Source organism: Protomyctophum parallelum (assembly GCF_964188405.1).
Source record: "Protomyctophum parallelum genome assembly, chromosome: 4".
NCBI lineage: Eukaryota > Metazoa > Chordata > Actinopteri > Myctophiformes > Myctophidae > Protomyctophum > Protomyctophum parallelum.
In genome coordinates this window covers 47,858,381-47,882,822 of record NC_139700.1, presented here as the reverse complement: position 1 = coordinate 47,882,822, position 24,442 = coordinate 47,858,381, and the positions used below count along the sequence as shown (strand labels likewise).

Here is a 24,442-nt window from a genome sequence, read left to right as displayed (position 1 = left end):
AACGCACCCCTCAACAACCAATGACTAGTCTAAACTAAGTATGCACCCCGAGCCCTTTTCTCATCAAATATACAAAAAAGTCAAAGGTATTTTACTTTTGATAAAATTACGAGTGGAAAGTAACAATGTTAGAGCTTTTCCAGTAAAATAACATATAGGTTCAGTCAGATATAACTCAAATAGATTGAACACATATTTATTATAGAATGAGAGTGTGGATATAATATTTCATCTTGGCGTTATCAGGCTACAGTTTTCTCCCTGCTCGGCACAATATTGGACAACCATTTTTAAACATTAAGAACCATCGTTGAATGGTTAGAGAGAGCCATCCCAGAATTCACTTTTTTTAAACATTGCAATCAATACAAAACAGGAACTCTGTAAGAATAATATCTCCAATAAATACATAATAATGCATCGAAACAAAACGATCAAAAGTCAACTATCAGTCATTGCATGGCTTTCTAAACCCATTCTGGACGGGGGACCCCTTTAGGTGTTTTAAACATTATGTTATACTTTAGCTATTGAAAAATAGCAGATCTACAAGCTCATAGCACGGCACCGAGTGCCGTGCTACGAGCTTGTAGGTCTGCTATTTTTGAAGAATTGTGAAAATGTGGCGCACATCTTTGAATACATATTCTTTCAGAGCAAACGTTTTTAACGCAAATCTTTGCTTCTGGGGGGGTCCCTGGAACAACATATTTTCAGATGTGGGTTGGCGGCCAATTACATATAATTACATTTTTGGGGTCCTTGACATGAAATCTTGAGAACCACTGATTTCAGAAAACTGTCAGGATTTAGAAGACATTTTTTTAAATTTCGACGTCAGGCCTAAATGGGTTAAACCCATGGTTCCCAAACGTTTTAAGTTCAAGGTCCCGTCCCCGGTAACAAGATGACTCGCCCCGTTTCTGTTTTCCTCCCAGAATTTTCCCCAGTGAGGGGTGGGAGAGGCTGGACAGCAGACGGCTGGACTTTGAATTTCTCTAACTATAGACTTTCATGACAGCAGACAGTACAAAAATAATTTATGAAAAGCTACTACAGTAATGTCTGTTCACAGAAGTTGTTGTAGGATATGTGGGGATTATCTGACGAGGTACCATTTGAGTGGGCAAAACCTTACATATACTAAATTGTTTATAGGGTCAATATAAGTCAAATAATATAGCCTTTCCACAGGGGTATCTTTTTATATTTTTCCAAAAAGAATACAAACAGCCAATAGCATATTACAAAGTTATCTCCCTCACTGGTGAACATTCTGGGAGGAAAAACGGGCAAGCACCGGGGCGAGTCATCCAGTATTCCCCCCCCCCCATGTTGATAAAACAAATGATAGGGTTCACACGTCATTTCATATTTTTTTAAGCGTAGCAACAGTGAAAACAGCACATCATGGACCACATGCAGACCACGGCCATCTTACCATCTAAGTTCATGGCAAAGTGCTAACAAGGTGCAACTTCCCATTACAGCCCATTCATCGAAACAGAAAAGTCCTATCTGATTGTATTACACAACGTCAAACTCACCAACATTGCAGCTGTACGGAAAGCTTTCTATCCTCAAAGTGTTTGTTTCATAAAAATCCACTGTAGACATGTTATGAGCTACTTTGTGTCGCAGGTGATTCTTTTTTGAGCTACTTTGTGTCCTTGCAGGTGATTCCTTTTTTAAGTGTTGCAGTTTGGAAGTGCTCGTTAGATATCACTCAAAACGCCCTGTGTACCACCCGTTTTGAATTTGCACATAACGCAGGAGGCAGCAGACGGTTGTGTCCCCCTCTCAAACAAGCACTTGCGGGGGCGCCCACTGGCCTGGTGGTCGCATGCCACATATAGACAAATTAAGAAACGGGTCTCATGGTCGCAGCTTACATATTTCCTGTAGGCGGAGCCGACATAACTGCGGGGTAAACCATGCCTCTTAACCCATTCTGAACGGGAACCCATTTTGGTGTCAGCATCATGTTATGCTTTAGCTATTGAAAAATAGCAGATCTACAAGCTCATAGCGCGCCACCGAGTGGCGCGCTACGAGCTTGTAGGTCTGCTATTTTTGAAAAATCGAAGAGCGACTGACATTTTTAGAATCTGATCTCAGGTCAGAATGGGTTCATCAGACCAGTGTGTGTCCGGCGGAAACCTCGTGTGAATCTGATCTCAGGTCAGAATGGGTTAAAAAACCTCTTCTACTAAGGTGAATGGTAGAGTGACTGATGTATAGTCTGCCTCAAACGTTACTCTTTACCTGCTTTTTACTAACACTAACATTACAAAGATGCTCCAGAACATCGGGATGAACCTGTGTGGTTTATGGCTGCTCAAACAGTAGTGGCAACATAAAAAAAAACAAAACAACGAAATGTCAAAATATCCACTGCAGGGGCTGAGAGCAGAGCCATGGAGTAATGGTTAAGACGAAGCAGTGAAAGGTCCTGAAAGATACATAACGTCAGTCTTACCCAATACCCAATCTTTCTGTTTTATGAACACAAGGTTGCTGTACTTTATACCTCATACTTTAAGTTTAAATGCTTAGTATGAGGTATAAAATACAGCAGCCTTGTGTTCATGAGACCCGTTTCTGAATTCGTCGATACTCGATAGGCTCTGGCCTGACAGTGCGCCGCATGTTCGAGTCCCGTTCATGATGACCTTTGCTGCGTGTCTCTCGCCTTCTCTCTCTCTCTCCCTCTTTACTGTCTATCTATCAATAAAAGGCAGAAAAGCCTAAACCAAATCTTAATTAAAAAAAAAAAGCACCTGCCCTGGTCGGGCAACCTGAAAGCAAACACCACCTGCCCGAACGTTTTATTTACCTGCCAGGGGGCAGGTGGGCAAGCATTAGTGTCTGTCAACGCCTGCCTGGGGTCAGATGCTATGTGGCTTCAGTGATAGAGCAGGCATTAGGACAGGTCCTGGGTCAGCACACAGTCATAAGGACTGATCCTGGGTCAGCGCACAGCCATTAGGAGAGGTCCTGGGTCAGCAAACGGGCATTAGAACAGGTCCTGGGTGAGTCCTTAGGACTGATCCTGGGTCAGCACACAGTCAGTAGGACTGATCCTGGGTCAGCACAGTCATTAGGACTGATCCTGGGTCAATACTCGCTGACAGTGGTACAGCACACAGTCGGGCAGTTCGGGGACGGGCGAGCGCAGCCACACCGCCAGGCCGTCGCCATGGATACGACAGTGTATGAGACACGGCTGACCTCTCAGGAGACGACACGTCGCGATGCCCTCCGACCCTGTAGGGACATCACATGGTACGATTAGTGACCTTCCGACCCCGTGGGGACAATGCATGGTGCTGATATGGTTCCTGCCTCGCATTCGGTACAGAGTGACGTAGAGGGTGCGCTGTGACTGGCCAGTCGCTGTGATTGACAGCCTACACCTAAACCTAACCCTAATCTTAACCTCAGTAAAACTATACCTATACCTAACCCAAACCCTAACCTCAGTAAAACTATACCTAAACCTAACCTCAGTAAAACTATATCTAAACCTAACCTCAGTAAAGTATACCTAAACCTAACCTCAGTAAAACTATACCTAAACCTAAACTCAGTAAAACGATACCTAAACCTAACCTCAGTAAACTATACCTAAACCTAACTTCAGTAAAACTATACCTAAACCTAACCTCAGTAAAACTAACGCAGTGGCTGGGGGGCGTTTCCAAGAACCCGAAAGCCAGGCAGATACCTTATTAGCATGCATGGTACGATTAGTGACCTCCGACCCCGTGGGGACATCACATGGTACAATTAGTGACCTCCGACCCTGTGGGGACATCACATGGTACAATTAGTGACCTCCGACCCCGTGGGGACATCACATAGTACAATTAGTGACCTCCGACCTTAGAGTATACGAATAGAGACGGCACCCGGAGGAAACCCTGAGGTGAAATGGACATAGTGGCCAAATTTGATATTGCAGCTCGAGCCAGCGCTGGTCCGTTGACTATCATTGCGCACGTTCATGTTATTGGGGCCATGACACGTGAACGAATGTTTCATACGTGAACGCGCACAAACGGCACAATGATAGTCAACGGCAGCGCGTTCATGTGTTTGGGGCAAATCCATCCCAGAATGCACTCTGTTCCTACACGGAAGGAGGAGTGAAATCGCCTCATGCGCTTTTGAGAAACTTAATGCAAGTGGATGGGAGGAGGAATCCGGTGCCGTCTCTATTCATATATACTCTAAGCCTCCGACCCTGTGGGGACATCACATGGTACGATTAGTGACCTCCGACCCAATGGGGACATCACATGGTACAATTAGTGACCTCCGACCCTGTGGGGACATCACATGGTACGATTAGTGACCTCCGACCCCGTGGGGACATCACATGGTACAATTAGTGACCTCCGACCCAGTGGGGACATCACATGGTACGATTAGTGACCTCCGACCCCGTGGGGACATCACATGGTACGATTAGTGACTTCCGACCCCGTGGGGACATCACATGGTACGATTAGTGACTTCCGACCCCGTGGGGACATCACATGGTACGATTAGTGACCTCCGACCCCGTGGGGACATCACATGGTACGATTAGTGACCTCCGACCCCTTGGGGACAACGCATGGTTTTGAACAGATTTTGAACTAAAACTAGACAAAAACTACATGGAAATTTAATCAAAAGATTACGACAAACGTTGCTGTCGGGAGAAAACCACCTAACTCCATTTTTGTTTTGTTTTTTGTCAAAAGACTATCAGCGGAAGTTGCGGGATTTTAGCGGAAGTGAAATGCTTTACAAATCAGTTTACATTCTCCGCGAATGAAACAAGTGTTGTGATTGGTCGGGAAAATATCGTATCCGGGGGAAATACATTTGACGGCAGTTCCAGAGGATACAACCGCCGATAGCTTCTCTGCCTTAGGTTGTGACCAGGCTTTTCTTTTCGCAGATAAGTAAGCCTGGGACCGAGGCTAAGAAACATGAGAGGGTAATAGGTCAGGTTTCACCTGACAAAAAACAAAACAAAAATGGAGTTAGGTGGTTTTCTCCCGACAGCAACATTTACTGGCCTACCAGCATGTGCACTTAAGCCTCTCCAGCTGATCCAAAATGCAGCAGCTCGCTTGGTCTTCAACCAGCCAAAATTCTCACATGTCTCCCCCCTGCTCCGCTCCCTCCACTGGATCCCGGTCGCTGCCCGCACAGAATACAAAACTCTGATGCTGGCATTCAAAGCAACCAAAGGTATGGCTCCCCCATATCTTGCAAGTATGATTGAACCCTACAAACCCTCCCGCGCACTCAGATCAGCCAGCCGGGACAACGCTCCACACGTCCCAAACTCTTCTCCCTTCTGGCTCCAAAACTGTGGAATGCACTTCCCATTGCAGTCAGAACTGCAGCATCACTCCCAATCTTCCGCCGTAGCCTGAAAACCCACCTTTTCAGACTCCATCATGGCCCATAGCACTTACCCTAACCCCTTAGATAGCATTTCTGTTGGCTTAGATAGCATTTGACACAGACTTATAGCATGTTATGTAGACAGCACTATAATTGTATTGTATATAGTCATAGCACGCCATAGTACATATGTATAGCATAGTAGTAAATATGTATAGTTTATATGTATAGTGTATGTATAGTTTCATTATATAGATATTCCACTGTTACTTTCTTAGCTTACGCATGTTTCATGATAAATGCTTTTATGTGATGTATTCCCATGCTTTTGTTCTTGCTTAAATGTAAGTCGCTCTGGATTAAGAGCGTCTGCTAAATGCCTAAATTGTAAATTGTAAATTGATGAAATACTTTTTTTCACTAAAGTAAAAGTTGCCTAGCAGTATCACAATGTAATATGCTCTACAAGTGGTTAAGTTTCAGAATAAATACCCAAATTAACAGTAGCCTTAGGACCAACCCGCCTAGTATAATACAACAGTAGTTTTAAGTAGTACACAGTGACGAATCTGCTGCCGAAACTGCTGGGAATGCATTGGAGTGAATGGAGCAAAGTATAGACAAGCATATAAATAAACACTTTCTGAATGATTGAGACCATTGTAAAATAAACGCTTCTGTAACATAACATCACACATTACTTTCTACTGTCTTGAAGTCACCACCAAGTACCGAGTGGTCTAGGTTTACTGGCGCCCACCTCCCCCTATTTTCACACCGTGTAAAGTACCGTGCCGAATTCAAATAGCCACTAGTTTGCATAACAAAAGCTTTAACTGTTTATACCTGAGCGGTGACTGTGAGCGCACGTAGCCGGTAAGCATGCCATGCACACTTGACTTACAGGAGTGTGGACTGCTATGGCTCCAGTAGGCTACTGCTTCTGTGTGGTGTTCTCCTTCATCAAAGAACAGTTACAGATATATTCGTCCAGAGCAAACCTTTTAGTTTCGCTAGTGTCCAGTAAGGATGTTTGTCTGACCATTTTAAGTCTACTTTTGTGTTTTAGGCTTAGGCTATACAGCTATTCTGTGTGCATGCCGCGATGCGTGCATGCGTGCGTGCACGTCACGTTCCGTGGTACCAGTACAATTTCATTTAACCAGTCATTCATTCATATTTAACTTGAAACTGAATAAGGCAATGTCTGGAGTTGATAGAGCAAGCATTAACTTCTTTAAGGTATGCCTATAGCCTACTATATTTTGAGGGACACATGACACTTAAATCGTTTAATATTACCTCTACATTTCATGCAAATATTATACTTTCACTACAATTATTAGTTATTACTAGACTACTATTACGTTGTACTACTTAAAACTACTGTTGAATTATACTAGGCGGGTTGGTCCTAAGGCTACTGTTAATTTGCTTATTTATTCTGAAACTTAATCACTTGTAGAGCATATTACATTTACTATTACATACAACTTTTACTTTAGTGAAAAAAAGTATTTCATCAAACACCTGACCTGTAATATTGCAAAATCCTTTATTCTCAACATTTTTAAAGCGTTATTTAGTTTGTAATGTTGATGAATTAAAAACAATATGGGCTTTTGAAGGCATGGTTGTGAACCCAATACTGCCACCAGCTGGCGGAGTCAGGTTAAGCCCATTCAGCCCAGAGCCGTTCTCTGTGCTTTTTAAAATCCTGAATAAAATTAAACAGTTAGCAAGTCGAAAAACACCCAGTCGGAAAACAATCTGTGATAAGTCTTCTATTATATTCCTGGACCGATTATATGACAAAGGTCGCTATCGTTCATAAATAATGTTTGTTTACAAGATGTCCAGCGGTCTCCCATCCACTGCAATGTATTCATCGAACTTCCAGTGTGAGTTTTGGCACATGGGGGTGTGGTGGGGTGGGGTCACGTGACACCATGACGTTGGCGTCTTTTCCTTCTCTAAGCTTTCTTGGCTACAACGAGGAAGTGTTAACCCATTCTGGGCGGGCCGGTAACCCCTTTTGGTGTTTTAAGCATTATGTTATACTTTAGGTGTTGAAAAATACAAGCTTGTAGATCTGCTATTTTTGAAGAATCGTTAAAATGTGGCACAAATCTTTGAATATATATTATTTCAGAGCAAACGTTTTTTTACTCAAATCTTTGGTTCTCGGGGGCGGGGGTTGTCCCTGGAACAACGTAGTATTTTCAGATGGGGGTTGGTGGCCAATTACATACAATTTTTGTGGGTCATTGACTTGGAAATGTTTGAGAACCACTGACATGGAAACATGAGGTTTTTTCAGAAGTGTCAAAGGACATTCGTAGAATCGTCCTCAGGTCTAAATGGGTTAACCCAGAGCGTCTCACAATAGCGGCTAACGTTATGAGCTAAGTGGAGCGACACAACAAAACACAGTGATTTTACTAACAAAAGCACGTCGGAAACCGGACACAAAACAACGACCGGGACGTTGTCACAGAGGAAAACAGGGGGACAGATGCACAACGGAGACAGCCGCTTGTTTCACCTGACAAATATGACTTTGTCATCATTTCTTGTTTTTCAATGCTATTGAAGACCCTTTACATCTGTGTGTTGGTTAAAAAAATATTGACCCAATGAAAAGTATTAAAAAGCACTTTGAAAAAAAAAACTTAACTTAAAGGAGAATTCCATGCTGTCTTACCTTTAATTATCGTTGCTACGTCCCCACCGAAGATGTCCAGGTGTTATTTTGTGCAGAAGCACATTATTGGCTATCCCCTACCATAAGCCCTCAATGAATTGCATTGAATTGAATGGGGTTATGGGGTGTTGTGCTAATTCATGTACTCGATAGATATGTATATATCCTCTCTTCATAATGTAAATAGTATCCCAAGCGGCACACTTTACTACCTTTTTAGATGGAAATAAGCGAATTAGCACAAAAACCCAACCCCCATTGAGGGCTTATATTAGGGGAAATTGCCAATAATGCACTTTTGCACAAAATAACACCTGGACCTCTTTGTTGGGGACGTAACAACTACAAATAAAGGTAAGAAAGCCTTCTAGCATGGAATTCTCCTTTAACTTCACTCCATTGCTAGCTAACTCCACCACCTCTCCACCTCTCAAACTGTCTGCTAAAGCAGCAAACTCCACCACCTCTCCTCCTCAAACTGTCTGCTAAAGCAGCTAACTCCACCACCTCTCCCCATCTCAAACTGTCTGCTAAAGCAGCTAACTCCACCACCTCTCCCCCTCTCAAACTGTCTGCTAAAGCAGCTAACTCCGCCACCTATCCCCCTCTCAAACTGTCTGCTAAAGCAGCTAACTCCACCACCTCTCCCCCTCTCAAACTGTCTGCTAAAGCAGCTAACTCCACCACCTATCCCTCTCAAACTGTCTGCTAAAGCAGCAAACTCCACCACCTCTCCCCCTCTCAAACTGTCTGCTAAAGCAGCTAACTCCACCACCTCTCCTCTCAAACTGTCTGCTAAAGCAGCTAACTCCACCACCTCTCCCCCTCCAAACTGTCTGCTAAAGCAGCTAACTCCACCACCTCTCCTCTCAAACTGTCTGCTAAAGCAGCTAACTCCACCACCTCTCCTCTCAAACTGTCTGCTAAAGCAGCTAACCCCACCACCTCTCCCGCTCTCAAACTGTCTGCTAAAGCAGCTAACTCCACCACCTATCCCTCTCAAACTGTCTGCTAAAGCAGCAAACTCCACCACCTCTCCCCCTCTCAAACTGTCTGCTAAAGAAGCTAACTCCACCACCTCTCCTCTCAAACTGTCTGCTAAAGCAGCTAACTCCACCACCTATCCCCCTCTCAAACTGTCTGCTAAAGCAGCTAACTCCACCACCTCTCCACTCAAACTGTCTGCTAAAGCAGCTAACCCCACCACCTCTCCCCCTCTCAAACTGTCTGCTAAAGCAGCTAACTCCGCCACCTCTCCTCTCAAACTGTCTGCTAAAGCAGCTAACTCCACCACCTATCCCCCTCTCAAACTGTCTGCTAAAGCAGCTAACTCCACCACCTCTCCTCTCAAACTGTCTGCTAAAGCAGCTAACCTCACCACCTCTCCCCCTCTCAAACTGTCTGCTAAAGCAGCTAAGTCCACCACCTCTCCTCATTTAATGAAATAAATTAACATTTTGGAGTTAGTTGGTTTCTTCCCGACAGCAGAGATATTCATTTATGATGAAAACACAAAACATGGATGTCACATTAGAGGTTTCGGCCTGACAGCAACTGAATCCTAACAATGGAACAATGGAAATCGTGGATAGTTCCATCATCCAGCAGCCTAACACAGTAACAGTACCTATGATGTCCACCAGGTGGAGCTGTAGCCTGTCCCTCAGCAGCGTCAGGGTGGTGGTGAGCGGGTCGTCAGTGTCCCGACAGACAGACAGGTTCTGTCTGGTGTCGTGAGAGAAAGACAGCCACATGGAGCCGTACTCCTCCGTCGTGACAGGGAATGGCCTGGCACGGACACGCAGAGACAGAGACACATTTTAACACATGACACCCCTCTAGCCACACAAAGAGAAAGGGACACATTTTAACACATAACACCCCCTCTAGCCACACAAAGAGAAAGGGACACATTTTAACACATGTGTTAAAATGTGTCCAGCATTAGTTTGGAGCCAGCCGACATCATCCAACCACTTTTCCACAAACACACGTTTTCTGTGCGGTTCAGGTGGTGGTTCCGTTTGGCGTCTCTCTGGAGGTGCAGGTGCTGGAACACCAAAATAGTTACTTAATGGCGCTTGCTTCTTGGACATTTTGACGAGAGTTTGGCTGTAATACTGTAAGAATAATGTGTCAGGTAACTTTCTCCGTATACACGGCAAACTATGCAAACTATGCCGTGAGCATCGATAAGAACTGCACCTTTTATACAGGGATAAATCATTTCAGTCACCCAGCTTTTCATAAGCACGAGAAAAGCAAAGAGCAAGTTGAAAAAATTAATAACTAACATAACAATAGTGGAGTGGGAGGAGTGCAAAGCATTGCGGAATGGCACTGCTGCTGCACAACATGAAGCTTATCAACAGCGTGTCCCGACATACTGTCCCTTATTATCGTAAAGTCGGGTTAGTGTACATTATTTATTTTGCACCGAGGATGTGTGACTGTCTGACTGTGTTGACTGTGTACATCGCCTCGGCTAAAAACAAAAGGGAAGCCTGACGTATGCTTCGACGTACGACGTGTCGTATGTTAAATAAATCTGATCTGATCTGATCTGCAAGCTCACAACGTATCACCTCCGCAACACGTTGTGAGCTAGTAGATCGGCTATTTAAATAAAAAAAATAAAAAGTATCTAAATATTGCTTTGATGCTCATATTATCCATAGGAAATATTAAGAAGTTTGTATTAGAATATGCATATAGGGCTGGAATACACATGGACCTATAGCTGCAATTTGCAACTCTAGATTTTTTTTTAATAATGGGATGAATCTAGAGTTGCAATACCCTCCATTGACTCCCCACTCATCCAATAAATATTGTTTTGCTATAAGTTATTCATCCCTCTTTTATCCATCCGGCGAGACGGGTCGCCGCATTTTAGGAGCACCAAGTAACTCCTCCAGGTGCTCCTCTGAGTACTAGACCAAAAAAGTTGTGTGCAGCCCTGGTCATAACACCCCCTCTAGGCACACAGAGACAGGGACACAATAACACTAACACTTTATTTAGAAGTACACACCCAAAACAAATTGCAGTACATCATACATGTGTTCAATCAATTATTCAATCAAAGCAAACGGCACAAACAATATTAGTTTGGCTCTTCTACAGAAATAAATAAATAATAAACGTACAAGTTAGTAACAAGGCTGCATTCTGTCGCACGTACGGCGTATAAGCTGTCCTTCTCGGAGGACGGACAGTCGAGACGGGCAGTGTCGGTAGGCCAATCAGAGGCAGGCGGGGCGTTACCATGTCTATGCTCAGCCGCACATTATACATACGCTACGGCAACAGGAAGTGATGTCACGGTCATTGACGTACCTGATGAAGTCGGCCAGAGACAGCGCGTCGTAGGTGAAGCTCTGCGACTGAAGCTCGCCCCCCGCTGGCAGGTAGGAGACGCTGCCGCTCAGCGACACGCGAGCCGCGGGCGTCTCCATGACCAGAGAGTACTGACACACCTCCACACTATGAGCCTGCAGCACCCCTAGTGGAGCGGAGGACACACTGCACACCTGAAAGCACGAAAACACACACACACGCAGTCACGCAGTCACACAGTCACACACACACACACACACACACACACACACACACACACACACACACACACACACACACAGTGAGCCTGTACGCACCCTACTAGGGGCTCTCAAGCGATCACATGTCCAAGTTTACTCATTTAATCATGAGTCACCGTTATGTTCATCGCGATGAAATACTTTGCATTGTGTAATGTGTATTTATTTTAGCTATTTGCATTTGGACAGTTTTCAACATGTGGGTCCCCAAATGATTCTTGTAGATCTGCTATTTTTGGCGAGTTGCAAGACTTTTAACCGTTTGGCTGCCACCTGCTGGACGCAAATCCAACTTCTGACTGCCACGGTCTGTGGGGGCGATTTAGAGGTTGCGCACGCAGCACAGAAACGGATGTTGTGGGCGTCCATCTTGTGCTAAATAAATAGCGTCAATGCCATAGACTGTAAAAAATATGGACAAAGCGTTCCCCGGGTCTAACATGAACGTAAAATGAAGCCTGTAATAATATGCTAATTCCTGATGTAAGTCGCCATCTTTGGTACCAGCTGGCCATTGGCTGGCTCCGTTTTGTATACCAGCTGGTCATTGGCTGCCCAGACAACGAGGCGGGACTTCCCCCCTTCTTCTCCGTTGGTTTTTATTTTGACTCGAGTGGGAGGGGAATCCCGATCATAGACTGTAATGGTAGCCACGCCCCTCAGAACATACGCGATGGTTTTTTTTCTTTATGGTCATTTTTTTAATTAATGGGACCATAATTTTCCAAAAAGAATATTATGACATTAGAAATGAGACTTTAAACTAGTGACTGGAAGAAGAAAGTATTCATGACCATGTTTATTAAGGTAATACAGTCTAGGTGAAGTTGGGCCAAAATACATGGGCCTCTATGGAGCTATGGGGCTTTTTGGGTCCAGTCCAGCGACACAACAGGCCATTATATGAACTACCGATTTCAAATGAGGCTTCACGAAATATCTGGCTGACTGCCCCCCTGGTCAATGCTAGCGAGCTAAAATATAGCCATCCTTGCTCTAGAAAGCACCAATGTTTCCATCTAGACCACCGGATAATCAGCAAAGACCTCCGAACATCGCGCTAATTGACCAAACCATGTAGAGCTCCGTAGATTAGGAGTTATTCAGCTTTTAGTCTGCCTGTATAATGGGAGTTGGACGGCAGCGCGCATGCGCAATCCGGTCTAGGATCGCTAAAGAAGGAAAGGCCGTGCCAAAATAATAATGAAAAAATAGTTCTCAGCGACGCGGATTGATATCCATAATAAAGCTAATCTGACGGAGCATTCCGACACGAGCGGAAGGTTATTACAGACCTTATGGCGGAGCATTCTGCCAAAAGTAGGGATTGTGTTAAATATCGTGAAAATGTGCTGCAAATCTTTGAATATATATTCTTTCAGAGCGAACATTTTTTAACTCAAATCTTTGCTTCTGTGGAGGAGGTCCCTGGAACTACATATTTTCAAATGGAGGTCGGCGGCCAAATCCAGATAATTCTGGGGCTCCTTGACATGAAATTGTTGAGAACCACTGACACACATTTGATTTTTTTTTTTTTTTTAATCTTTCAGGATTTAGAAGGCATTTTGTAGAATCGTCCTCAGGTCTAAATGGGTTATACTTGCTCAACAGTGTTGTTTCGTTGACTAAAACTAAGACTTCGACTATCTTTTTCCACTGACGACGACTAAATGGAAACTAAATGAAAACTAAGCTACGACGACTAAAACTAAGACTAAATATACTGACAATTTCATCAACGAATAAAAACTAGACTAAAATGTTAGGAACTAGGACTGGTGGACAAGAGATCCAGTATAAGTCATTTTACACTTGGTTGCATGCTGAAAATAGCAGATCTACAAGCTCACAAGCTTGTGAGCTTGCAGATCAGCTATTTTCAGTAGCGTAAAATCAGCCATTACGACGGCATCAAGGCAAAAATACATTTTGTTCGAAGTGAATCAACTGTAGATTTAGTCGACTAAAATCTCATGATATTTAGTCGACTAAAACTAGACTAACACTAAAACATTCCGGGTGACTAAAACTAAATGAAAACTATTCAAGAGACTATATGACTAAAACTAAAATTCGCTGCCAAAAACAACACTGCGTGGCACCGTACCTGTAGCTGTGAGGACGAGACGTCCAGGTGGACGTGCGGGACAGGGGCGTCCGAGGCGTTGGAGAGGAACAGCAGCAGCAGCAGCTCGTCCTCTCCGTAGACGTGGCAGCCCGACACGGACACGGTGCCCCCGCCGCCCCCTCCTCCTCCTCCCTGGCCCGAGGAGCACAGCGGCACGATGTCCGAGCGCCGAAGACGGGAGAGGTCCGATGGAGGCTGGAGACGGGACAGGTCGCCTGGAGAAAGGGATGGGTAGCTTTTACCATGGATAGGCCCAATATATCTCCACGCTCACTCCAGAGGGCCACTATATCTCCACGCTCACTCCAGAGGGCCACTACATTTCCACACTCACTCCAGAGGGCCACTATATTTCCACACTCACTCCAGAGGGCCACTATAGTTCCACACTCACTCCAGAGGGCCACTATATATCCACGCTCACTCCAGAGGGCCACTATATCTCCACGCTCACTCCAGAGGGCCACTATATCTCCTCACTCACTCCAGAGGGCCACTATATTTCCACACTCACTCCAGAGGGCCACTATATTTCCACACTCACTCCAGAGGGCCACTATATTTCCACACTCACTCCAGAGGGCCACTATATTTCCACACTCACTCCAGAGGGCCACTATATCTCCTCACTCACTCCAGAGGGCCACACTGCATATTACTGCCGTAGCAAAACTAGCAGATCTACAGCGTGACACAATTTGAGCTTATACATTTTGAGCTATATTTGAATTGAAACCCTGTATTATTATTTTCTTGGCTATTTTTGAATTGGAATCCTGAAAAGTGATTTTCTTTTCATTTAATTTCAAATCCATTTCGTTATACGTATGTTAACTTTATGAACTTAAATGCAAATACATTGGATATAATAAAAGACAATGACATTTGAATACTGGTCAGTAAGCTACTAATACAGACTGAAGTAATTAAAGCGGGTCATGTTTAAATGTTTGAATTGTAACAGCTGGAATCAATAATCAGTATTCCGATATAAACCTGCGGGCCACATGTGGCCACCGGGCGGCCAGTTGCCCATGCATGCTCTGGAGCAGGCGTGGGCAACTTTGACGATGGAGAGGGCCACTATATTTCTACACTCACTCCCTAGGGCCATATATTACTGTCGTAGCAAAAATAGCCGATCTACAAGCTTGTGATGGGCTATTTTTGCCATATTCGAATTGCTCTTTTTGAATTGGAATCCTGAAAATTAAATTTTTTATGTAATTACAAATGCCTTTAATTATACTTGTGTTGAGCATTGAGCTACTAATTCCGACTGAAGTAATTAAAGCGGGTCATGTTTGCATGTTGTGGAATTGTAAACAGCTGAAACCAATATTATATCAGTATTCTGACATTAACCTGAGGGCCGCATTAAGTGAAGGTGGGGGGCGCATGTGGCCCCCGGGCCTCCATTTGCCCACCCCTGCTCTGGAGCCTGGAGGACAGGTCCGCTGGCGGCCGCATGTCTGATCGAATGAACGCCGTGTTAGCGACTTGGTTAGCACGTATAGTGCAGTCACTTGCCGTTAGCACTTGGCCTTGGCCTCGATGACCTTGCAGGCGTATTGCCAAGGCTGGAATGTAACATTTTGCTCACTCGGACCGTCACCTATCATCATGGTCGAAGTCGAATACTAACAATAATAAGAATAATAACTAAAAAAACACGCGGTCAAGCAGCTTCCTGCTTCTACGGGCCGACAGCGTGGAACAAACTCTCTCTGTAGACATTTTTAAAGCACAGCTCAAGATCTACTCCATTTATTTTTGCGGTACAAACCTTGGTCCAGAGCGGGGTGGGTGTGTCTAGGGTCAGTGGGAGGCGGAGCTACAGAGGGGTGGGCGTGTATTCTGGGGTCAGTGGGAGGAGGGTCTTCCAGAGCTGGGTGGCTGTGTCGGGGGAAAAGGTTATTAGAGTTAATAAAAATAACGAAAACAAAAATTGAAAGCATTTCCTTAACTGAACAAAAAAAAAAAAAGATAACTAACTAAACCAGACTCCCAGGTTCCGGCGTGCCACCCCGAGTCCGAAACGGTTGAGAAATGACAGTTACCATGTGCCGGTCCCTAGTCTACTGTACCCTCTACTAGGGTTGGGTGACGATACGAATACATCGTCAATCGCGAATATACGAATCCAATCGCCGAATATTTTTATTAGGCGATTTCTCGGGACGATTTAGCCCAGATAACCTGTAAAGTGTGAGCAACATGTGAATCAATTTGGCCCAGCAAAGTAGTAACAGCGGCCGGGTGGAAATCACCTCCTCCGTTATAATGTATGCTCAGTCCCCGCACTCAGCACTGTCAGCAGCATCGGGCACCGGGGCACGGCACTTACGGCAGCCGCCAGCCAGAGTAAAGGCTGGGTGACTGCCTGGAAGCCCTGTAGCCTACATGTTGTTTAAGCTCCGGAGTCCAGACCCATGCAGTTTAATAATATACAGTCACAACAGAATGCACACTGCTGTCTCGTGTCTCATCACAATCCCAATGCGCCACCCGTGAGTGGCGGGGGGGAAAATAAAAAAACTGTCTACTAGTGTTAGTGTATAGGCTCGGGGATCATTCATTAGCTTAGCGATTAGCTTAGCGTGTAGCCAATACTGGTGCAACCCACTGATTGAACTTCATCTCCGCCTGTAATCTAAGTTATTTTTATTGACAACATGAACGGACCCCGACACCAGCGCTGCAAAAATAGACAGATCTACAAGCTCTCAACGCGTAGCGAACGGCACTGCAAAAACAGGCAGGACGCGATGCCTTGAGAGCCTGTGTGGATCAGCCCGGCCACAGCAGCTTGTGGGCTCCGCTGCTCCCTCCGACGACCGGTGCGGGGAGTCAAGGGAGCAAGTTACCCTGGCTGCGCAGCTGCGCTGCAGTCTGCAGAAACAGACTGATCTACAAGCTCTCAACACCTAGCGAACGGAGCTGCGAAAACAGGCAGGACGCGGCGCCTTGAGAGCTTGTAGATCTGGCTTTTTTGCGACCTGCAGTGAGCTGTTCTCACTCTACTTTTATGACACGAATACACCGTCAATCGGCGAATATTGGTCAGACGATTGGCGGTTGAAAACAATTGGCATATCGCCCAACCTTACCCTCTACTGTACTGTACTGTACTGTACTGTCACTGTACTGTACTGGCACACCTGAAATCATCATATATACAGTTAACACAATCTTTACATACGACGCATGAGGCCGTCATAAGGATTAGAAAAGAATAGTGCCTTGGACGTCTGTGTACGTCCTAGCGCATCCTCAATGATACGGGGCGAGATAAGAATATTCAGAATTTTTCCTATTATTTTTTTTGGCATTTCACTTTTCGCTTGCCGTAGGCTAACGCTCTGTGCAATGTGAGCTTGTCATTGACTCGCATGTTAGCGCGGTGGAAAGAATGACTCGTATCTCCTAATCCAGGGTGCTCTCCGTGGTGATGAATGGATCGATATGCTAGCGCTTCATTTCTGCTCCTCATCTGTCTCTCCCGCAAAATATGAACGCTTTTTGGATCATATATCGTATAAATTTAAACGATCGGGATGTTAGGTCAACTCTGTCAAGTCAACTTTTTTAGGAAAGTGTTTCCGGTTCATGGCTTTCAGAGTAAAAGCGATCAGACAACTCCGGCACCCCAGAGCTCCTATTTTGATGCACTTCCGGCACTAAAAGTGTTTAATATGTGCATGTGTGTTTGTGTGTGTGTTAGGTTGCGCACAAGTGGTGAAAAACAACCATGCTATTTTCATGCTCATACCCAGCCAGACAGCCAAACTAACGCAATGCAAACGAACTAAAACCATACTATAATGAAAAAAAGAAAAAGAAAAACTATTCTAACCTTGGCCGGGGGTCATTGGGAGGCGTGTCAACTGCGGGGTGGGCGTGTCGGGCCGTGTCAGTGCGATCCTCCACGTCGTTAGAGGAGTGGGAGGAGACTGTCGACGACCCCTGACCTTTGGCTCCTCCTCCTCTTGGGAAGCGCTGCGGGGGCGTGGGCTCGGAGCGCCCCATCTGGTGGTGAGAAGAGGAACAGCACCACCGCGTTAGTCCCGGAAAAAGTACTCACTTTTTCTTTTAGTAAAAGTAGCAATACCGCAATATAGAAACACTGCATACTCCATTAACCCATTTAGACCTGAGGACGATTCTACAAATGTCTTGACCCAATATAGAAACCCATAGAAACCCTCAGATATATAAACCCATAATTCTATATCAGTAGTTCTCAAACTTTCATGTCAAGGACCCCCAAAAATATGTGTATGTGGCCGCCGACCCCCATCTGAAAGTGTGTTGTTCCAGGGACCCCCCCGCCCCCCCCCCCAGAAGCAAAGATTTGAGCTCTGAAAGAATATGTAATTATGTATTCAAAGATTTGCGCAATTTGTTTTAGGGATTTTCGCAGTTTTTGACAGGGGGGAGGGGGCATTCGAGCATGGGGCTAAATACTGTATGTATTTTTTTTACAAAATGTTATGGCGATTTATCTTTTTATTATTTACTATAGTCCTACTAGACCCCAAGAAATTGCATCTGGCCACAAAAGATCACAGGATATATTGAATGTGACAAACTGACATATTGAGCCTATACACACAGTATAAGCCTTCCCCCAGTGGCCCTCATTCAGTAGATCCTGTGAACTTCTGTGGTCAGATGTAATTTCCTGGGGTTTATTGGGACTATAGTAAATAATAAAAAAATAAATCACCATAAGATTTTGTAAAAAAATACATATTTAGCCCCATGCTCGAATGCCCCCGCCCCCCTGTCAAAAAGAGCTAAAATTCCTAAAACAAAAGAAAGCAGCAAATGGAAGCTGCCATTTCCGTTCAGGAAAAACACTTTTATTGTTTTTTCTGATCCACATTAGCTTTGAACCGGAAGTGAAAGTCACGCGACATGCTATATTTTATGCGAATCAAGCCTTTATGGCTCTGGCATGCTGGACAGAGTAAAGGTAAGCTCGTCTTTACGGCTATGGCACTGATCCTGTTTTAAAGGGGAATTTCTTCCCAACCGTTGTTTTTACAAAATCAAATCAAAATCCTTTAAGAAAAGCGTAGGAGGGGTCTAACGTCAGCACACGTAGAACAGGAACAACACTGCATGGACTAACCTGTCATATCATCTAGAACAGATCTAAACAAAAACTAAAACAAATTGCGCGATTGAATAAGAGTTCTAGCGGTTGGTCCACCTCCACCCGGAAGGTAAACCCGCTAATTTGGTTTGGAATGCTCGGCATGTTTTTCTTCTTTTTATTTTTTTTCCAATGACGAATGGATACGTGTCTTCATATACAGTAAGAAAACAGCTTGTGCGAAACTCTCCATTAACAATTAAGATAATTTAATGTTCGTGGTGCCACGTTTGTTTTACATCACCCTAATCCAGGGGTTCTCAGGGGGTTCTCAGGGGTTCCCGCGGACCTACAGCGCCCTCTACCGATATTGACATCAGAGTCGGTGCTCCCCATACAGGGAGTATTGTCCGAAATCATCACTATAGAGTCCACTAGAGTCTGGATCCCCGTATGGGGGGTAGGGAGTAGAGAACAACCCTAGCAATTCGGATGCAGCCACAGAGCTCTCAACTCACCAGACACACACAGAGCTCTCAACTCACCAGACACACACACAGAGCTCTCAACTCACCAGACACACACAGAGCGCTCAACTCACCAGACACACACACAGCTCTCAACTCACCACACACAGAGCTCTCAACTCACCAGACACACACAGAGCTCTCAACTCACCAGACACACACACAGAGCTCTCAACTCACCAGACACACACAGAGCTCTCAACTCACCAGACACACACACACAGCTCTCAACTCACCACACACAGAGCTCTCAACTCACCAGACACACACAGAGCTCTCAACTCACCAGACACACACACACAGAGCTCTCAACTCACCACACACACACAGAGCTCTCAACTCACCAGACACACACAGAGCTCTCAACTCACCAGACACACACAGAGCTCTCAACTCACCAGACACACACAGAGCTCTCAACTCACCAGACACACACAGAGCTCTCAACTCACCAGACACACACAGAGCTCTCAACTCACCAGACACACACACAGAGCTCTCAACTCACCAGACACACACAGAGCTCTCAACTCACCAGACACACACACACAGCTCTCAACTCACCACACACAGAGCTCTCAACTCACCAGACACACACAGAGCTCTCAACTCACCAGACACACACAGAGCTCTCAACTCACCACACACACAGAGCTCTCAACTCACCAGACACACACAGAGCTCTCAACTCACCAGACACACACAGAGCTCTCAACTCACCACACACACAGAGCTCTCAACTCACCAGACACACACACAGAGCTCTCAACTCACCACACACACAGAGCTCTCAACTCACCAGACACACACAGAGCTCTCAACTCACCACACACACACAGAGCTCTCAACTCACCACACACACACACAGAGCTCTCAACTCACCAGACACACACAGAGCTCTCAACTCACCAAACACACACACACAGAGCTCTCAACTCACCAGACACACACAGAGCTCTCAACTCACCACACACACAGAGCTCTCAACTCACCACACACACACACAGAGCTCTCAACTCACCACACACACACACAGAGCTCTCAACTCACCAGACACACACAGAGCTCTCAACTCACCACACACACACAGAGCTCTCAACTCACCACACACTCAGAGCTCTCAACTCACCACACACACAGAGCTCTCAACTCACCAGACACACACAGAGCTCTCAACTCACCAGACACACACAGAGCTCTCAACTCACCACACACACAGAGCTCTCAACTCACCAGACACACACACAGCTCTCAACTCACCAGCAGTGTTGATTTCATCGAATAAAACTAAGACGAAAAACGTTCGCCAACTACATTTTTCCACTGACGAAAACTAAATGGAAACTAAATAAAAACTAAGCTATGATGACTAAAACTAAGACACAATATATTGACAATTTTGTCAACAAAAACTAGACTAAAATGTTAGGAAGGAACTAGTGGACAAGAGATCCAGTATAAGTCATTTTACAATTAGTTGCATGCTGAAAATAGCAGCTCTACATGCATTCCGGGTGACTAAAATGTGACTGAAACCAAATAAAAACTATTCCAAGAGACTTATTATGACTAAAACTAAAATAGAAACAACAGTGGCTCACCAGACACACAGAGCTCTGCGATGACCCCAGGCCGACGAACAGCGATGAGGCCAGCTGTTGCCTCTGCTTCTCCCGCCGGTCTCCGCCAGGGAGGGTGGCCCGCTGTGGCCCTCCTCCTCCTGCGGTGCCGTCAGGAGAACCCGGAGCTCCCCCTGGTGTTGGTGTTGGTGGACTGCAGGGCACCACCTCCTCCTCCAGGTAGCCCTCCTCCCCCCTGCCCCCTGGTGGAGGAGGAGGAGACTGCAGGTAGCCCTCCCTCCCCCACACCCTCCTCACCCCGTCCAGCTTCAGACCGCTGCCAGACCTGGATAAGGGGGACGATAAGCGTTGGTATCGTTTATCGTGATAAAAAGAAAAAAATAAATTAAATACATTTCACAATAAAGCGCCGAAGCGCTGACGTCACTCGCTCATTCCCCCTGGTTCAAGGACGTTTTTCTCTATGGAGAATAACACGGGGTCATCTTAAAATCGTCTCGTATGAGAATTGACGACCAAAAATAACCAAAACCGTCTCGGCTATATTGCCGGTGGAGGTGCCTCTGTATCGTTACGACAGTCAGTCACTCATATTTCGATAGTCTGTTTCTAGCGGGAATGTAACCGCCAGTAAAAATCCTGCGCTGTCGGCTATACCGCCACGATAGACAGCACACACAGCAAGAATCGGCAATAGCTAATGTGATCATCGTCTATTTAATACTGGTTCAGTGCTGTTCCTACCTACACGAGCTCCACTCTGATTGGTCAGTTCCTACCTACCCTCCTCTGTTATTGGTCGGTTCCTACCTACCCTCCTCTGTTTTTGGTCGGTTCTGCCTACCCTCCTCTCTGATTGGTCGGTTCCTACCTACCGTTCTGTTATAGGTCAGTTCTACCTACCCTCCTTTCTGATTGGTCGGTTCCTACCTACCCTCCTCTGTTATTGGTGGGTTCCGACCTATACCTCCTGTGTGATTGGTCAGTTCCTACCTACCCTGCTGTGTGAGAGACTTCAGTGCTGTTTCCAGACAGTCCAGAGCTCACAGACAGCATGCTGGGAGACTGGCCGTCTGCTGACAGGCTGACGGACAGAGACAGACTGTACGGCTCCAGGTTTACTGAGGAAACAACAACAACAACAATATAAACACCATATAAACACCAGACTGAATGTCTCTAGCCTGGGCAACATTCCATTTCGGATTCATGAACCGGTCGGGAGCGGATGATAATATCGCTACGTCATGTTGTAGTATTGTTTTGTACAGTAGTCCCTCAAACCGATTTTTCTCAATGAAAGTCACAAAGGCTACGAGAGCTTTTATCGTTATTCTTCCGGTTGGAGAGAAAAGGAAGTTCCGTTTGATTGTTCCTGCCTGATGACTACAAAACAATGACTACAACATGACGCAACGATATCATCCTGATGACTACAAAACAATACTACAACATGACATAGTTTGGCTCCACTTTTGAGAGGAAGAAAAACATACAAATGTACGCCGACAAAGCCTTAGCACCGTGCAGAGCTGCAGAGACCGTGAGATCACAGGCTAAAGAGCTGTTAGGTGATGCTAGTCTGTACACTTTTGTATTTATTGGTTCAGATTGGCTCCAGATTTTCCTTGAAATCCTCGCCATTTTGCTTTGATCCACTCCTGACGAATGACCTCGTAGTGGACCCCCCCCCCTGAAATTGCATTCCCATTCATGTATGTGGAGTCTGGACCCTGCTAAGATGCATGGTTGGAGGCGGGACTAGGGCGTTTGACAGACAACCCCTTCAGCCAATCAAGTGTAACACAAATAAAGTGAAGTCATCTCCAGACTCCAGTTATTTACCTTTGTTTTGGGTCAGTTCCTCTCGCCTCTGGTGGGGGGGTTTGTAGGGCGCGGCCCCCGCCGCCAACGCCTCCGACACGAAGCCGTCTAAAAACGACAGCGAGGAATCCACCTGGAATACACACAGATACCATGTTAATCATTGACTCCGCCTCCCTGCAAAACCCCCGTGCCTGCCAAATCCGCCCAAACCCAACTTCTAGACCAATCAGTGAACGGGGTGATAGCTCCAGAGTGAAAGGACGTGTCTGATAGTAACAACAGAGAGACGTGTCTGTGTCCGGGGTGATAGCCGATCACCGCGGCGACTGATGTAATGTTGTAGTTTTCCAACCCATGCATTCTGGGCGGGAACCCCTTTTGGTGTTTTAAGCATTAGGTTATAATTTAGCTGTTGAAAAATAGCAGATCTACCAGCTCGTAGCGCGGCACCCCCGAGTGCCGCGCTACGAGCTTGTAAGGTCTGCTATTTCTTTGGAAAATCGTGAAAATGTGGCGCAAATCTTTGAATGTATTTTCTTGCAGAGAGAACGCTTTTTTTTTTTTTTTTTTTAAGATATTTTTTTGCGGCTTACGCCTTTTATTGTTTTTTGAAGGGACAGACAGTAGGCTGACAGGAAACGGGAGAGAGATGGGGGAAGACATGCAGTAAAGGCCGTGTCGGGCTCGGGAGTCGAACCCGCGGCACACTGCGACTGGATTACCAGTCGGGTGCCCAGACGGTTACGCCACCGCCTGGGCAGAGAGAACGCTTTTAACTCAAATCTTTGCTTCTTGGGGAGGGGGGTCCCTGGAACTACATTTTTGGGTCCTTCACATGAAAATGTTTGAGAACGACTGACACAGAAACATGGGGTTTTTCAGAAAACTGTCAGGATTTAGAAGACATTTTGTAGAATCGTCCTCAGGTCTAAATGGGTTCAAAACGACAGCGCGGTGATAAGCTATCGCCACAAACAGCCTTCAGGGTGTGAGGCAGTGTTGTTTTTGGCAGAAAGTTTATATTTTTTGTTTAGTCTTCGGAATGAAACTCCATTTAGTTTTAGTCATATTCTAGTCACCTGGAATGTTTTAGTGTTTAGTCTAGTTTAGTCGACTAATTCTGCATTTGTTTCAGCTTGCAACAAAGTGTAAAATTACTTTACTTTACTTTTTTACTCTTACTACTACTACTGTTTACTTTAACTCTTGTCCACTAGTCCCTTCCTAACGTTTTAGTCCAGTTTGTATTTGTTGACGAAATTGTCTATACATTTAGGGCTCCATTTTCGTCACCGCTAAACCCCTTAAACTTCTTTGCCTTTTTTTACTATTTTGAACAACATTTTTGAATAGTTCAACTAGCCAATCTACATTGACACGTTGTGAGCTTGTAGACTGGCCATTTCAACTATTCAAAAGTGTTTAGCAAAATAGTAAAAAAGGCAAAGAAGTTTAGGGATAAGGGGTTTAGCGGTGACGAAAATGGAGCCCTTGGTCGTAGTTTTTTGTCACCATAGCATAGTTTTCATTTAGTTTCCTGCAGTGAAAAAAAGGTAGTCGACGAACA

General features: G+C 45.2%; 1 protein-coding gene across 1 annotated transcript in view; it reads right to left on the bottom strand.

Annotated features, from left to right (window-relative positions):
- Window positions 1–2,723: 2,723 nt before the first annotated feature.
- ap4e1 (adaptor related protein complex 4 subunit epsilon 1) overlaps window positions 2,724–24,442 on the bottom strand; it is a 44,739-nt gene continuing 23,020 nt past the window's right edge. The window contains exons 17-26 of the mRNA XM_083762845.1: window positions 22,894–23,005; window positions 22,046–22,169; window positions 21,346–21,373; window positions 21,070–21,270; window positions 17,697–17,869; window positions 15,627–15,736; window positions 13,820–14,055; window positions 11,450–11,643; window positions 9,738–9,898; window positions 2,724–3,267 (exon numbers count right to left, since the gene is read on the bottom strand). Of these exons, the coding sequence (XP_083618971.1) occupies window positions 3,101–3,267; window positions 9,738–9,898; window positions 11,450–11,643; window positions 13,820–14,055; window positions 15,627–15,736; window positions 17,697–17,869; window positions 21,070–21,270; window positions 21,346–21,373; window positions 22,046–22,169; window positions 22,894–23,005 (1,506 nt within the window). The 3' untranslated portion in view covers window positions 2,724–3,100. The remainder of the gene's footprint in view (window positions 3,268–9,737; window positions 9,899–11,449; window positions 11,644–13,819; window positions 14,056–15,626; window positions 15,737–17,696; window positions 17,870–21,069; window positions 21,271–21,345; window positions 21,374–22,045; window positions 22,170–22,893; window positions 23,006–24,442) is intronic.